At 39.0% G+C, this 17,971-nt stretch overlaps 1 protein-coding gene across 1 annotated transcript; it reads right to left on the reverse strand.

The window, feature by feature from the left end:
• Positions 1-241: 241 nt before the first annotated feature.
• Positions 242-13,275, reverse strand: MBLAC2 (metallo-beta-lactamase domain containing 2). Its single transcript, XM_039348034.1, has 2 exons — positions 11,826-13,275; positions 242-3,109 (listed from the first exon to the last, which is right to left on the reverse strand). Exons 1-2 carry the CDS (start codon positions 12,328-12,330, stop codon positions 2,724-2,726), a joined length of 891 nt encoding a protein of 296 aa, XP_039203968.1. The 5' UTR covers positions 12,331-13,275; the 3' UTR covers positions 242-2,723.
• Between the last annotated feature and the right edge of the window lie 4,696 nt (positions 13,276-17,971).

The following is a 17,971-nucleotide window of genomic DNA, read 5'->3' on the forward strand; positions in this document are numbered from 1 at the left end:
TTTCACCTGTCTCTTGACTGCACGCTAACCATGTGTCCCTGAGGTTTCCTGCCACTTATTTCAATTTGTATTTTGAAGTACAAATTGGTATGTTCAAGCTATCATCCCCACTCCATCTCCAAAACCTTGATTGTTTATACACCTATCGTTCCTCTTACCTCTCCTAAGGGAAATAAACATTCTGTCATTCAAAAAGGAAGGACTAAATCAAAAAGAAAAAACTGAAATCTTATTGGAGAAGTATTTTGTGTAATTCTTTTATTATCAATATCAATGATAAAGAATATAATTGTTTTCTTGAAATCAGTACCATTAGTAAATTTTTATTAATATGGTGCATTACAAGTTTTAAAATTCTTTTAAACCATACATTACAGCAATATTCATGACCCAGTTAAATAATATCTCTTGAAGTGATATATCAACATGGCTGAACTTCAAATAACTATTTCAATTAGGTTACTGAGTTTTTAAACTGTGAAAAACAGATAAATACAGAATCCCTTAGTGGTTTCAAACTTTTTTTAAAAAAATAATAGTAAAGGTACGATCAGTATCATTTTAAAAAATGCTTTCTTTCAGAATTAAACTTTATAATATAAAAATATTTAAAACAGAACAGATAGGATTCTATAGTATTCTCTTTCAGGGATAGTATTTTACTAACCAATAATGATCACAAGTTGAATTGTAGTCCAGTCCTAGATTAGAACTTGAATGAAGCTACAATCCAGTACTCACTAGGAATAAAATCTCACTGAATTGAGTAGTATTTGTATTACAGTAAAGAAGGTACTGCCAGTCTGAATATATTTTCTAATAAATGTAATTATTAGCTTCAATAGATAAATTTACTCTGTGATACCTAATCAGAATGAAAAAAGACACAGATTTTCTTTAAAATCACCAAATTTTATAAGTAGCTGGTTGCTTGGTAACTTATAAACCAGTAGAAAAGTTTCAGATCAGTCCTTCTCCACAAGTCTGAAATTTGAAGGATTCCTTACACTGAAGTACTCTCGTAGTGAGAAATAAACTTTGATAAAATAACTTTCAAGATACTGTCAATGGGCAAAGGAAGAGGAAGGGACAGCAAGTCAAAAGAAGAGGATTCTTTTATCTATGGATAAAACTGTTAATGCTCAGCAGTATTTCATAACAAAATCAGTTTGTAATGGTCCAGGCCAAAAAGTCAACCATTCTGTATCAGAAATAAACAAGGCACTAGAAACTCACATGGATTCCAAGATGGTTGAAAATCTTGATTAAGCAGGAATCAGATTTTGATTGTGCTTAATACTGCAGCTGATACTGTGCTTAACTGTATTCAACTTGAGGAAGAACTCTGGTCAAAAACGAACTGACATGAGTGCATAATACAGCAACATGCTCCTAATCTTTGGACCACAATTGTGTGGCTCCTCAGTGAAGATTATAATTTTCAATAGCATACAAACAGCATTTGTAATTTGTGGTTATACTGCTAGATACCTTTTCCCTATTATTCAAAGGTACTGAATTAATAGTTTTTCTTAACAAGCAATTCCAGTGTTAATTGCCAAAATGATGCAGTATTTTAGAACAGGAAATAGGCACTGTTAACATTTTAAGAACTAACTATACTTTCATAGGATACCAAGTGCTGAACACTGTGGTATTAAGAGTCAAAGTGCTGCTTCGATCTTGGGGAGATATTGTGCAATAGAATTCAAAAAGAAAAAAAACAAGTGCAATGGCCATAATACTGAAATAAGTTATTGTTCTTGCAAGAAATTGTTATTTTTATTATAATTCTTACTGGATTCCAATAAATCAAATTCTGATGCAAGATACAAGCTCTGCATCCAGAGACTAGTAATATCTTAGAAAATAATAAATAGTAGAAATGTTTATGAGGTTGGTTGAAAAGAAGCACAATGCAAATTGTGGAAAGAAAAAAATGAATAATAACTGAAGTATGAAAACTTAGTCTGACTCAAATGTAATGTGCACCTGACAGAACTTATCACCCAATATCAACTTGTTAGTTTTGGATGCCATTTTGTTTACAACTGTTGTTCAATCAGCAACTCACACTTACTGAAGTGTTTCTGCAACTGTGGTATTACAGAAATTAGGAACCTTGGATTATAGGTGCATGTTTTACTTAAAAATGGTTATACACTCACACTTACAGCATTAATTATATTTGAAAAGCAAGCAATATACTTAAAGTATTAAATGACATTTCATTTGTTTTAAAACCAATACCTAAATGCAACACAATTCAAGGACAACAATAACATACAACAGTATTTGATATGAACATTTGGTATTAACTTCAATTTACATTCATCCCATACAATAAAAATTACTTAGGTACTTAGTGCATTCAACATGACAGTGGAATGTTCTAATAGCCCCTTCTTCTCACAACCCTTGCTTCTATATTTCAGCCATTTAAAATAGGTTTTCAACATAACCCCTAACTGAAGGCTGCATTAGAAAAGATGACACAAGGGCAAAACTTTTATTTTAGCAATATGTTTCAAAATGGTTCAAAATACAAAATAACTTATTTAGAACATCTGTCAAATAGCATTCAACATATGTGCAAACTTGCTTTGAAAAGAGACAAAAAAAGATGAGTAGCTTTAGCATAGCTACTGGTATGTATATTGGCATTTTTAAAATATAAATTAATTAGATAAAAAATAAGCATCTTCATGGCTATGAAGTTAAGACTATGAAGTTGTTCTAGAATTTGTTGCACGAAGTGCTAGGCTTGCAACCGATCTCATCGCACACATAGAAATCTTGTGACAAACCCCAGCATTTGAAATATAGTTGGAAGCTAAACGATATAGTCGTTCAGCTCCAAATGTGTTAAAATGCCCTGGTAGGACTTTCTCCACAAGGCCCCTATTGACTAAGTCTATTAATCGCTGGCAGGTTGTAACGTAGTCATTTATCCGGCTGTAGGGAAGCCAGTCAATCATTGAGCCATCATACACAACATCCCCACTGAACAGAATCTTCCGTTCTCTGTCATGCAAACAAATGCTTCCTCTTGAATGGCCAGGCATGTGCATGACAATGAGCTGTCTATCACCAAGGCTGATCACATCCCCTACAACAAGAAACAAAATTTTATGGACAAAACAATTTTCAAAAATGCAACCTTATATTTGTCTGTTACAAACTTACGCATTAGAACTGTAACTAGTAGCCAAACAATGCAGGAAGACATATATCACTCTCCCCTCCCCTTCCTCCCGACAAAGATGAAAGCCCACACATGGTAGGAAGGATTCTGTAAGCATTAAAACTTACCTTAGTTTAGGATTCAGTGGAAGGGGGATAGTAAAACTATGAAGAAAAGAAACTGATTTTTAAAAGGTTTTTCCAGTCACATCTGCAGATGAGCAACATGGTCAAGCTATAGTCTATTTCAGTGCTTCACAATTTTAAGACACATTGACTTCAGTTCCAGAATTCCCAGACTTAAAGTTGCCAAGATTGAGAAACACTGGTCTCCTGGAAAGTCCATCATATCATGCATGTTTAATTTCATCCTTATTTATCAGGATGATTTCTAAGAGTTGTATTAGACTGGACTGCTTGTACTTTTTCTAGCTCTGCTCTTTTCCATTACCCCCAACTGACAGCCAATTGCCTCTAGCTGCACTCTCCTTATTTATTATAAAACAAAAGAAAACAAAACTGTCAACATGAAGCCTATCTCTCTCAGAAGCCTTTAAGTAAGGAATCTACAACTGACTGAAGCTGAAATCACAATAGTAATATCTGGCTTGTGGTCTACAATATTTAATTACATCTGTTCACTCAGTGTTACTCACAAAACACATAGTTTATTGAACATAAGAAGATTATCTGGACTCCTTTCAATCAGCATATAAGCCTGGGTATGGGATTGAAACTTGATGACCCCTGAGAAGGTTGGGATGGAAGGAGTATAATTATACTAGTCCTGCTGGATTTGTGAGTGGCCTTCAATACCATATATCATAATATTTGCCTGCAATTATTATAAGCATTTAGACATTTTGCTGCGAGAATTATGGGATATATTCTTGAGTGGTCAGTTCCCACAGTGGTAATGGCAAAAGTCAGGACATTGGTTTCTGAATAGCTGCATAGTTCAGTTATCTTCCACCTATAATTTAACATATATCTGAAGCCCTTGGGAGAGATCATCTGCCAAAAGGAAGTGAGATATCATCAAAGAGGCTGATAATGTTCAATCACATATTTTCCATCTGAATCTGGGCAACATATGTGGCGAAAGTCCTAATTCAGTGATTGGAGGTTGTTAGAATATGGCTTATAAGAAACAACAAACTGAATTCTATCAAGACACTGTGGACTTAGAAGATGACTTTGTCTATTTTACTTTGTTCAACTTTGTTCCAGGATAGGATAATGTTTTCCAAGATGGAGTTGACTTACAATTTGTGGCTCAACATGGACTGACACTCCTAATTGAACAGTAAGTGGGGGCAATAGCAAGACAGACAGTTACAGTTGCTGATTTTTTAAATCAGGCAGCTTTATTCACAATTACTTATAAACCTTGAAGCTGGATTTTGGATATAAAATATATGGAACTGCCCTTATGGGTCGTTTTGAAGCTTCATATGATACACTACGCAACAACCTGACTAGATAGCTGCACTCAGGTTCACTCATATATTACCACTACTACAGGAGCTGCACTGGCTGCGAATGAGTTTCAAAGTGCAATTCAATATCATCCTTAAAGCCTAAATGACTCAGGGGCTTCTGAATATTGTGTTACTATGACCTCTGAGTTGAATCCATCCATCCTATAAGACCTGGGGATGAGGACTTATTAAGGGTTCTGCCACCAAGGGAATGCCTTCTTTACAGAACCTAGATCAAGTGATATTCCCCTCCCTTTGTAATATCTAAATCACATCAGAAAAATCATTTAAATTCAAGTATGATCTTGCTACTCTCAAATTGTGATGCATCAGATGGACTATTTATGGTTATATTAAGTGATTTTTAAAAATCTTGTTATCTTGCAAGCAACTTGGTATCTCTGGAAAAGAATAGCATATGAATGTATATATAATGAAGAATTAAAACTACTGTGTTTGTATATAGTATACAAATATATTGCACAATATAGCATATCTTTCATTCTTCACACTGTCAGTAGCAATAGCAAATATTGGCTAAAGTAGGGATCTGATAAAGGATGAAAAATACAAAAGTGGGCAATGAAGCCTCATCAATTAGATTTCATATTCACTTAATTCTGTATATTTTAGCAGCCAAGAAAATTACTAAGTAGTCAATCTGACATTCAATGAGCTAAAATTGGCTGCTTGAACTAATTTCATAAGATTTCTTATAGTCATTTGTTCTTAATCTCAGAAAACATTTTCCTCCAAAGTAGAAGTTATAATCTCAAGGCTTTACTGTGGCTAGTACAAAGGGATATGTATAAATATGTATATGTGTATTAGTCTGATTATTTTTATTTAGTTTACAGATTATTTGTATTTTCTCCTACCTATTCTATCCTTCCTTTCTGATAAACCAATATATTTAAAGTATTTGGTATTATAATAATAATATACACATAGAAATATATTATTAAAGGTAGGTAATTATGCTTCTTTCTCAACAGAAAATAATTTGAGCAAGGAAAATAAAGTTTCAAATTAAGTTTCTTTCTAGCCATTTTAGACATATTGCAGTTTTCAGTACATTCGCATTGAAATTAATATAATTTGCAAGTAGACTCAAGAGTCTGATGTTCCAACTGAGGACATTAATTCATCATAACACATGAATTACGTAGGTGGAAATTAAATTCTGAGTTGGAAACTGTCTTCTTCCTCTTCCCCTTAATACCAGCTTTAGTTTTCTATTACCCTGCCTTAAACCAGAGCTCTTCATTGTATCCAAAATACATTACACTATTGAATCAGTCAGCTTACTCACTGAAGTATTAAGTCACAATCTACAGTATTTTATTAGCTAGCATTAAATCAGTTTCCATTTTAGACTCAGAATGAACTCTGGTTTCAACTAAACCTTAACATAAGGGCTACAGTCTGTGCAAGAAAGGAAGAGCAAGGAGTGGTGACCATCCTTCTCAAGTTCATTTGCCATAATTTAGAAATCTGGAAATCCACATCAAAAACAGGTTAATATGCATTTCTTCTTGTGTAAGCTGTTCTATGAAGCACCCAAACAAACAAAAACAAGTTAAGAACCAAAGTACTATTCATTCTACAACAAAGAATTAATGCTCATAATTGCAGTGGCTCAGGAAATAAAATGATCAAACAAATGAAGGGATTACCTTTACAGTACCAGCAGCAACAACACTTTTTTTATATTATGGTTTAGCATGGTATTATGTTCTTTTATTACTGATATTGTTTTAATTGCTGCTTAGGAGCAACTTGAGGTTCAATATAAAATGAGCAGCTATATAAATGTTATAAATAAATAAATGAATAAATAAGTGTGCATCACCTGGAAATGTAAGCAGACAGATTGTGAATGCATATGTCCCTCTAATCTTAATGAAATGATTTTCTATCTGAGCTTTTCTTGCAATGCTTTTATTGACTGACTCACTATCTTTGAGAACACCATCTTCCCAGAAAAGATTTCAACTAATTAAAGCATAACAGATATTTTTTCTATTTTCAATTTTAATGGACTCCATAAAAAATCAAGATGGAAAAATTACTTCATTTTACATAGCAGTAACCAGAAGCTTGCTGTATTATAGTCTTGACCATAATCCATTATCCATGTTAATGTTTAATTAACAAGAATAATCAACAGATCCATTAATACTAATTTGGATGTACTTACATTTCACAGATATTATGATTCAAGTCTTCCCAAGGTATTTGCTTACATATGTAAAAGCTAAAATTGTGTACAAAATGGAAATGAAGTATGTACCCTACCATTGAACTACTGCTCTTTCCTCAAATATGGTGCAAAACGGTTTAAAATTAGTGTGTGCCCTAAAATAATTTTAATAATGCATTGTAATGTTCAGATGCATGGATCTGTCCATACGTACTGTACTGATGCTCTATGCAGATGTTTATTTATACATGAAAACACTAAAATAGTAATAGAATCAAAGATGTCCTCAAGTGCTACCTTCACTATCTCTAGGATTCTCTAATGCAGGGCTTTTCAACCAGCGGTACGGGTACCACTTGTGGTACATTGGCACCTGGCAGGTGGTACGTGACCATCCTAGAAAAGTGGTAGTGGGGGAGGGGAATGAGAGCACCGCCGGGCGGGCAGGCAGGTGTCTTGCTCAGCTGTGCTTTGGGGGGGCACTTTTTTCAGTGCCATTGTAACTTCAAACAGTCACTAAGCAAACTGTTGTAAGTCGAGGATTACCTGTACTTTTATCACTTTTTTCCTTTTTTTTTGGTCAACAAGTTTTTGACACCTTGCTAGGCGACTGGTGGTACTCGGATATTGCCATATCCTAAAAGTGGTACAATGGGTGAAAAGGTTGAAAAGCCCTGCTCTAATGGCCCTCAAATATTCAGTGATTATACCTGAAAAGAAAGTCTAACTAAAAAATGAAGATGCAATAGTTTCTTTTAGAATAGCCCACACCTAGAGACACTGAAGGTTATACTTGCATTTACTTATATTTTTTAATTATCACATCTGTGTAAGATTACCTGCACTTATTAAAATATGTGTCAATCATGGATATATTAATGTAACTCAAACACTAAAAGCACAGAAATTTGTAGGAGGAGAAGAGCGTAGGGGGGAGGGGGATGAAGGAATGTACTCTATGAGGCTTTGACTCAAACTCCATCATGCAGATACAGATAGTCCTCAACTTAAAACACTTGGTTTAGCCCAGGATAGGGGTCATTCCTCTATCTTGGTGCTTCTTGACATCTCAGCAGCTTTCGATACCATCGAGCATGGTATCCTTCTGAGTCATCTCGGAGAGGTGGGGGTGGGCGGCACCGTATTGCGGTGGTTCTCCTACCTCTCGGATAGGTCGCAGTCGGTGTTGGCGGGTGGACAGAGATCGACCGCTAGGCGCCTCGATTATGGGGTGCCTCAGGGCTTGGTCCTGTCCCCCCTCCTTTTTAACATCTACATGAAACCGCTGGGTGAGATCATTCGGCGACACGGGGTGAGGTATCATCAGTATGCGGATGATACCCAATTATATATCTCTATCCCGTGTCCTTTCAGTGAAGCAGTCGACGTGATATGCCGGTGCCTGGAAGATGTGAGGGTCTGGATGGGGGTAAACAGGCTTAGACTCAACCCCAACAAAACCGAGTGGCTCTGGGTCTTGACCCCCAAGGGTCATTATGATGGTCCATCATTAGTCCTGGGGGGGGGGAATTTACCTCCCTCAGTGCAGGCACGCAACTTGGGTGTCCTCCTGGACTCACAGCTAAATTTGGAACAACATCTATCGGCTGTGGCCAGGGGGACCTTTGCCCAGGTTCGTCTGTGCACCAGCTGCGGCCTTATTTGGACCGGGAGGCTCTACTCACGGTTACTCATGCCCTTGTCACCTCAAGACTGGACTACTATAATGTGCTCTACATGGGGCTACCCTTGAAGAGCGTTCGGAGGCTGCAGTTGGTTCAGAATGCAGCCACGAGAGCGATTGTGGGTGCACCAAGGTACACCCACGTGTCACCTATCCTCCGCGAGCTGCACTGGCTTCCTGTAGGTCTCCGGACGCAATTCAAGGTGTTGGTTGTCACCTTTAAAGCCCTTCATGGCTTAGGACCAGGTTACTTACAGGACCGCATACTGCCGCATAGTTCCCAGAGACCGGTGAGGTCCCACAGATTGGGCCTCCTTCAGGTCCTGTCGGCCAGACAATGTCGGCTGGCGGGCCCTCGGGGAAGGGCCTTTTCTGTGGTGGCTCCGACGTGGTGGAATCAACTTCCCCCCGAGAGTCGAACTACTCCCACCTTGCCAGCCTTCAAGAAAGCTATTAAAACTCTCCTGTTCCGGCAGGCCTGGGGTTGATGTCCCCGGGGGGGGGGGCGGGATTCGATTGGGACATGCTGTGTGAATGTATTCATTTTTAATTGTTGTACTTGTTGTTTTGATTTTGTGCGCCGCCCTGAGTCCCTAGGGATTGGGCGGCATATAAGTTTTACTAATAAATAAAATAAATAATAAGTTACAGCGTCCACATGATCATGTGATCAAAATTCAGATGCTTGGCAACTGGTTCATATTTATGACCGTTGCTGTGTCCGAAGATCATGTCATTACTTTTTACAAACTTCTAATAAGCATAGTCAATGGGGAATCCAGATTCACTTAACAACCGGGTTGCTAACTTATCAACTGCAGTGATTCACTTAACAACTGAGGCAAGAAAAATCATAAAATGGGCAAAATTCACTTAATAAATGTCTCACAACAACAGAAATTTTGGGCTCAATTGTGGTTGTAAATCAAGGACTACCTGTACTTGGATGTGAGCTTGTGATACAAATATATAAAGGGAGAGGGGTTGGTGTCATGCTACAACATACATTCATAATTAAAAACAGATGCCCATGGTTACATGGACTGTTAGTAGTAATTTAGGCAAAATAAAGATGTTTCTAAGTCAATTACAAGTAAATGGTTGCAGCTTCATGGCTGAGCACTTGTGTTCATGTAGAGATATCCATATTCAAGCCACAATATCACCTAGTAGTGCTGGAAAAGACTCAAGATAGAAACCTTTTAGAACAACTGTTAGTGTCAAGATAAAAATGAGAAAAGTAGATCAAAGATATAATGCAATTTTCTACAATTTTACATTAAATATAATGTTACAAATAAGAAAATATCAAAAAGACATAAACTTTTGCTCCCAAATTCCAGTACTTTTTATAATCCCTGAAAAGTTAACCTGACCATATATAATAGAAATGTAGCTAGGGACATATTAAAAATGAAGAGTCTAAAATAATAGGTGTAATGGGGCAAGTGAAAAGAATCAGATGATCAATCTAATTTGGATTATGTCTCTAAGATTTTTCATGCCTATTTTATAAATTAGATATTAAACATGGGAATTGAACTATTAGTGTTGGGTTGTAATATGTGAAACACTTAATTGAAGGAAACATGCACAAAATGTTACTCCTAGGTTATAATCTGTGGATGATATTTAAAGGATTTTGGTGTGTATTTTCTTAAATATAACCTGTTGGTCCAAAATGTTGATGGAACTGTGGGATGAATAAGATGCTGAAAAAAAATCTCATAAAACTAAGATCTATTATTTATTCTCAAAATGTTACAATTTCAACGTACAGCACAAATATTTGATGGATAAATGTTCAAAACACATGGTTCATACAAATATTACTACCTGGCAAAATTGTATTCCTGGATATTTTTCTCTAGCTAATATGCTTATTTATTCTTTTCTCGCCCCACAATGGGGATGCCCTACAGAAGCACAAAGTATTACACGTCTTAGTGAAATGCTCTATCATGTACTTTGTATACCACCCATTCTTTAGCAGATGCCAAGATGTCCCCACCCTACGGTTTCTTTCAGACTCTGACAGTGCACATTCATGTTTGTATGACCTTTAAGAGGCAGACACACAATTTCAATAGCCCCTGCATGGATTTTACAAAGATACTGTCCACCTCTCCTTTCAGAGATACATTTTTAGCACCAAAAAGGTAATTTCAACATCATAGATGAAAGATCCATTTAGCTCCCATTTTTCTCTATAAGAAACCAACAACACTACTCTGTTTCTATGGTCCCTTCCCATTTTACAATCTCCTTTTAAAACATTTTATAAAAGTACAAGGATCACATAATGCTGTGTTTTCCATTCCAATTCCACTCCCACTCCCCATGTTTTCCTTCTCTTTTCCTTATATATCTATTTCCTAGTGATTTCAAATATTGGGAGAATTTCTCCACTCTTTGCCATACCCAAAGAACTGAAGCTATAAACACAGACTAATTTTATTATTTCACTGTATTACCAGAAATTATCTTCCTTTTACACTCTGCTACTGAAATGCCATAATGCACCTTTCCCATGCCTTTATTTTGCATTCTAAACCAAAGAACATTAGGGTTCAAAATCCATCTGCCTCCATCACTGAACCTTTATGAATTAAGTATCTTTACTACATACAATGCACAAAACCCCCAGAACTTTCTGTTTTTATGTCACCCTCTCACAAGGCTCCAGACAATGCTCTTGCGTTTTTGGTAGGCAAACGCTAGGCAAAACCCAGTATTTATTTTCAGTAACAGAAAAGTGGCTGGACTCCAACAGCCCTGCTTTCTATACAAATGATCCACTTCAGCAGGAACCCAGTAAGCATGTGCAATACAGAAATAATACTGATGATACCTAACTCTTCCTGGTGTAAGCCAGTCCAATTTACCTATGACCTATCAGATATTAAAGAAACCAAATTCTGCAGGTGGCCAGAGACTCTTTCTCACAGGATGTTTCCTGAAGTAATAAAAAAGGGGAAAAGAAAATTGAGGGAAAAACAACAACACCATCCTTCCAAATTTATCATATAGAATGCAAAAAATCACTCTGTGCTTAAAAAAATAATTTCTGAAATGATTACATAGGCGTCCTTTAGTGACTTGGACCAGAAAGCAGCTGATAAAAAAAAAAAAAGCGTTCATCAATTCAAGACTCTACATCTGGTCACAACAGCTCGGTGCAGTTGGGGCGTGGAGTTGCTCCTGAAAGATGCCTACAGAAGGAGATGCGGGTCTCCTTTGCTAGCCCATTATCCTCTCCCCTCCCCGCTCTTACCCTCCTGCAAGACGTGCGTCGGCTGGACGGGTCGCACTCGAAACTGCCTGGCCCTCCAGCCGGGGCTGGGCTGCCTCACCACCTCGCTGTCCGAGAGCCAAGTGACGGTCTCGTAGTTATCGCCGCGGCGCAGGGCTCCGGCCTCGGCGCTGTGCACGGCCACCTCCTCGAACTGGTGCAATCCGCCCGAGTGGTCGAAGTGCACATGGGTGGCAATGGCTAGCAACGGCCGTTGCCGCCGCCCACCGCTTGCGGGCTCCTTCTCTGCTTCGCCGAGACCGGCTCCCTCCTGGTCGCCCTGGGCTGGATCGGGATCCAAAAGCCCAGCCAAGTGAAGATAGTCGGGAAGGCTGCGCAGTCCCAGCCCGGTGTCGATCACCACGTCCCGCTGCGAGCCGCGCACTAGCCAGATATTGGCCCGATTGCCCGACTCGTAGAAGCGCTCTTGGATCCAATAGATACCTCCACCCAGAGATTTATGCGCGAACCATTCCAGCGCCGACATCACAGCCGACCGCCAAACGAAGCGCTGCGGCCAGACGACTCGTCTACTGCCTGCGATGTTTGTGGTAGGATCGCGCGTGCGAACGGCCCGGACGCGTAGCTTCGACGCGAAGGAGGGCGGATCCAGGAGGAGGAGCTAGAGGCGGGTACTGAATCACCAGCTTTTCAGCGTAACCCTACTCGGCTTATCGGGTGGTCCCCACCCGGTTCTTTCCCACTGCAGTAACGCGTCAGACGGAAGGAAGGGGACTGAGGGAAGGCGGGTTTGCCTTGGAAGGGGATGCGGTTACACGTGGGGATCGCCTGCGAGACTGAAGATGCGGCTATACGACAGACGATACAGCAAAAACGCTCTGGGTTGTGCTAAAGAAAATGCAAGTCTTTCTCACTAGTGCTTCCTAAGTGCAGTATTTAGGAAGGGATCTGGGTAAAAAACGGGTGCTTGAACTCATGGATTGTCTGGATGTCGTAGGATTTTTAGATGGGATCCGCATGAAGTCCGCTTGTCCGGTTATTATACAAAAGCAATTGGGGTTAATTTGTTTCCTTTCACATCCTCTGTCTCATGCTATGTTTGGTGTGATATAAAGAACACAATCCCTGTCTCTGAATTAAGCATTGCATCCTTTGAGCTCAGGAAACTGCAATAAATGCAATACTATTTGGATTTTAAAGAGCCCTCCATTGCCCATCTCTGATTAAATTCAATACCTCCCCTTAAAACAAGGACAGAAATTAAGGTTTATTACTGTGCTATAGCTGTTGCACAACTGTGTTAAAAAGGAATTACTATCAAGGTTAAAAAAAAAGGCACATAAAACTGGCTTGAGTAGTATTCGTCTAAACAATAGAAGAATAACTGAAAGAGCCAGTCTGATTAGTTAAAATACCAGGCTAGAAACCAGAACATGAGTTCTAGACCCACCTTAGGTACAAAGCCACCTGAATGATCTTGGGCCAGTTGATTTCTCTCAGCCCTAGGATGGCAAACCACTTCTGAAACTGCAGGAAAGTTGCCAGGAGTTCATCCTGACTCAAAGGCACATACACATGTACAAAAGTATGTCAATAAAATTTGCAATACAAAAGGACATTATCAGTTGTCTCTACCAGTTTGTCACAACACGGAAATTAATGTTATAAGAGGGGAGTTTTATTAAATCTTCATAATAAAGCTGAAGCAAAGAACCATTGCAAGCCAGAGTAAAGGAATTTAAATGGGCAGGGACTATTATTGTCTGATTGTCTATTTATTTTCAGTATAATTCAGACAGCTGCCTATCTGAACCTTGTGAATTTAGGTAGTCACAAAGCAAAATGCATAAAAACATGGGAAATCATAGAAACGTTACAGTGATAAAAACTATCTATTAATCAACATTCCATACATTTCGGTGTGGCCCCACTGCTAGGAGAGAAAAAAACAAGTCTTCAAGGCTTTTTGGAAGGGTTACAGTATAGTCAGGGCCATCTGGATCTCAGTGGAGAGAGATCGTGTTCCATAGGGCAGGCGCTGTGAACGGAAAATGCATGCTGCCTAAATCCCACTAGATGGCATTTGTTTCATAGAAGAGATTTGCTGCATGCCACCATGTCAGATCCGGTAGGTCAGGTGGACAGAACACAACTGAGGTCAGACAATCTCATATAACTTGGCCATCAGGACCTTAAATTGCACCCAAAAACCAACTGGGAGCCAATGCAATAGTGTTATGGGAGCATTCAAAGGTGCACCCAACACTGCAGGTATTACAGCATTCAGAAGCTGATCCAAACTACATTTGGGACCACTCTGGAGTAGTTTCTGAACATTGTTTAGGACAACCCTAAATCTAGTACAATAGTGTGTGTTGTACCAGAACAAATAGGAAGGGACTAAGGAGTGAGTGATCCTGAGTGCAACCTTGCATTCTGGGAATGGATGCAGTTGGTGCATATGATGCATTTGTATAAAAGGGCTACTAACTATAGCTGCCCCCTGCTGTTCAAGCAAGAACTGTGAGTCCACAAAGATCCCTAAATTGTACTAAATTGTCAGAAGAACTGCATCCCCATCCAGATTTAAAGATGGGAAATCTCTTAGACTGTGGAAGCTCTACAACCTAATGTTTCTCTGTCTTGTTAGGACTGAGTCCAGTTAGTGGGAAAGACCTTTGACAATATCATTTGGCTATAAGGATACAGTTGTATCATCAGCATATTCATTGTTATTTAACCCTGTGCTGGTGGATGACCTCACCAATGGCTTCATATAGATGCTAAATAGAGGTGGGGAGAGAGGCTCTGAGGCATCCCACAGTCCTATGGCTGGATTTTCCCTCACCGCAACACTGACTGGAAGGCCATATTTGTCCGAACTGGTTTTCAGAGAGAGTTTGCAGAATTTCTCAAGGCTTTGCTTCAAAGCTTGATTGAAGCCTTACTCACCCTTTAGATGAGAGGGTGACAAAGACTTCAGGTGGGATTGGCTCCATACACCATCTTTCTGTCTGTGGATCTTAGTGGATTCAGTATTTTTAGAAAAGCTCCAGGAGATTAAAAAAAAAAAAACAGGGTTGAAAAGGAGTCTGAATGAACACATATTGGAGTCCATATTAAGGACTACATCAAGGTAGTAAAAGTGACAAAACTTTATTTTTCCACTGTTATTGTATCCACAGAATGCCAGCTAGTGGTACTCTTTAAAATGACTAGCCAGAGAACAGGCACTAGGGTTGCTATGAGGATTATTCTAGACATCTGACAGGTGAAATTGCTCAGATCAGATTCCAATTACACATGTTCTATGGAGATTGTATTGTATGACTTAGTTTGAGCCCCCTTCCTCACTTGAGGAAATTGAATATGCTATCAGTTTATAAAACCAATGCCCCTCCTTGTTGATTAAAGCCTCCCTAGGAATATGGTCGAGTACAAGCAGCAATGAATTCATCAACTAAACCACTGGTTTTATAAGCCTTTAAGGAGGTAATAATCTGTCTCCTTCTCAAGAAATCATCCCTAGATTTAGTGTGTTGGATAATTTCTGACCGATCTACAACCTCCTCTTGAATTAATGCCATGTACATCATGACTTTTATCATGCAAATTACATAAAATATGTAATTTATGTCAATCACATCACAGAAATTATATGTGATTTGCTCAAAGGCCTAATGGTACATGTGAGGTTGTCATGCCTTCTGTTAGATATCTATGGACTATGTCAGTCAGCAGATTTATCTTTCAAAAGGCAGAGATAATCTTAGGTTCATGCACCAAGCTAAAAACTAGAGATTGTGAGCCCAAGGCACACATTTCCTTTTTGTTTACTATAAATGAGACATTCACTTTTATCCCCACCAGTACATTATATAGTGAATTATTTTATTTATTTATTTATTATTTATTAATAAAATTTATATTTATTAATAAAATTTATATTTTTTTATTAATAAAATTTATATGCCGCCCAATCCCTAGGGACTCAGGGCGGCGTACAAAATTAAAACAATAAATATAACAATAAAAATAAGTACATTCACTCATTCATGAGTCCCAATCGTATCCCGCCCCCCCCCCCGGGACATCAACCCCAGGCCTGCCGGAAGAGGAGTTTTAATAGCTTTCTTGAAGACCGGCAAGGTGGGAGTAGTTCGAATCGCGGGGGGAAGTTGATTCCACCACGTCAGAGCCACCACAGAAAAGGCCCTTCCCCGAGGGCCTGCCAGCTGACATTGTCTAGCCAACAGGACCTGAAGGAGGCCCAATCTGTGGGACCTCACCGGTCTCTGGGAACTATGCGGCAGTATGCGATCCTGTAAGTAACCTGGTCCTAAGCCATGAAGGGCTTTAAAGGTGACAACCAACACCTTGAATTGCATCCGGAGACCCACAGGAAGCCAGTGCAGCTCGCAGAGGATAGGTGACATGTGGGTGTACCTTGGTGCCCCACAATCGCTCTCGCGGCTGCATTCTGAACCAACTGCAGCCTCCGAACGCTCTTCAAGGGTAGCCCCATATAGAGCGCATTACAGTAATCCAGTCTTGAGGTGACAAGGGCATGAGTAACCGTGACTAGAGCCTCCTGGTCCAAATAAGGCCGCAACTGGTGCACCAGACAAACCTGGGCAAAGGTCCCCCTGGCCACAGCCAATAGATGTTCCAAATTTAGCTGTGAATCCAGGAGGACACCCAAGTTGCATGCCTGCACTGAGGGAGGTAAATTTACCCCCCCCCAGGACTAATGATGGACCATCACAATGACTCTTGGGGGGCAAGACCCAGAGCCACTCGGTCTTGTTGGGGTTGAGTCTAAGCCTGTTCACCCCCATCCAGACCCTCATATCTTCCAGGCACCGGAATATTTTGGATATTATACCAGTGTAATGAAGAATCCATGCACATGTAATGCACGTCACCCCAAATATGAAGTAGGAAAGTGGCTCGTGTGACCAAAAACAGAAATTGAATTGAAAAAAAAATTTAGACATACTACAATTCAGAGAAATCCCTGGCTTAGGCTTTTCTACTTTGTATTTCAAAGCACCTCTTCTGATCACATTTTGTGTGGAAGCTTTTGTTTAATGTACCATTTTTAATTTTCCTGACAAGGCTGTCAGTTTCCTTCAATAATCTACTTGGCAGTATCTGGAGAATAATTTTGTACGAGTAGCACTCAGTAAAATAACAAAATACAGCTAAACAAATAAATCATAAACACTTGAATCCCCAAGCCACAAATTCAGAAAAATAACTGGGGTTTGGTTTTCTTGCCAGTAGGGGATGCTGGAGAAAAGGGGATAGGGCAGCAGGTAATCCTGCTATGAAACTACTTATATTAAATTGTGATTGCAAGAACACAGCCAGGCTTCACTGCTGAGGCATAGTAAAGGTAGTCTATGGGGGAAATGCAGTTAATGTTAATGTGCTTTCCTGACTTATTCTATTTAAATATCAGAGTAGGAAAAGGAAATATAAAGTGATCTCTTCCATAAGAAGTTGAAATTAGCTCGAGCCACTGGTTGCCCGATAGTACATGGCAGGGGCAACTTTAAGACTTGTGAACTTAAGATATTAGATTGTGCTGAGATGAACAAACTTACCTTAGAAATAAAGAACAAAGAAGTTACAGAATTTTATGAGATATGGGACATGTATTATAATTGGTTAGAATTGAGGAATAAAAAAGTATGAGAAGTAATGTAAATAAATGTAAGATATAGGACATAGTACTGTTAAGAGAAAAGAAAAATGTACTTTGTATTTTGTTGTTTGTAAAGAGAAAAAGGGAAAATAAAAATTAAAAAAAAAAAAAGACTTGTGAACTTCAACTCCCAGAATTCTGGGAGTTGAAGTCCACAAGTCTTAAAGTTGCCAAGGTTGAGGACCCCTGGTATATATGGTCAGGTAATTTTGAGTGAGGCTCACATGGTTTGCCCAATCTATGTATAGTAATTAAATTTGGCACAAGCCTTTCACATTGAAACATATGGGTTTTTAAAATAGCTATGCCACTGTCATATTTAATGGGGGGCATTACAGTGGGAAAGGGAAAGCCATTGTGAATTTCATCTTTCAGCTAGAAAATTTGAGAGTTTGCCAAAAAATTAAGATTGATTGAAATTTCTCCTCCCCCAATACAACTGCATAATAGACATGAC

Source organism: Crotalus tigris, unplaced genomic scaffold (genome assembly GCF_016545835.1).
Source record: "Crotalus tigris isolate CLP2741 ecotype Arizona unplaced genomic scaffold, ASM1654583v1 scf7180000018115.866842, whole genome shotgun sequence".
Lineage (NCBI taxonomy): Eukaryota > Metazoa > Chordata > Lepidosauria > Squamata > Viperidae > Crotalus > Crotalus tigris.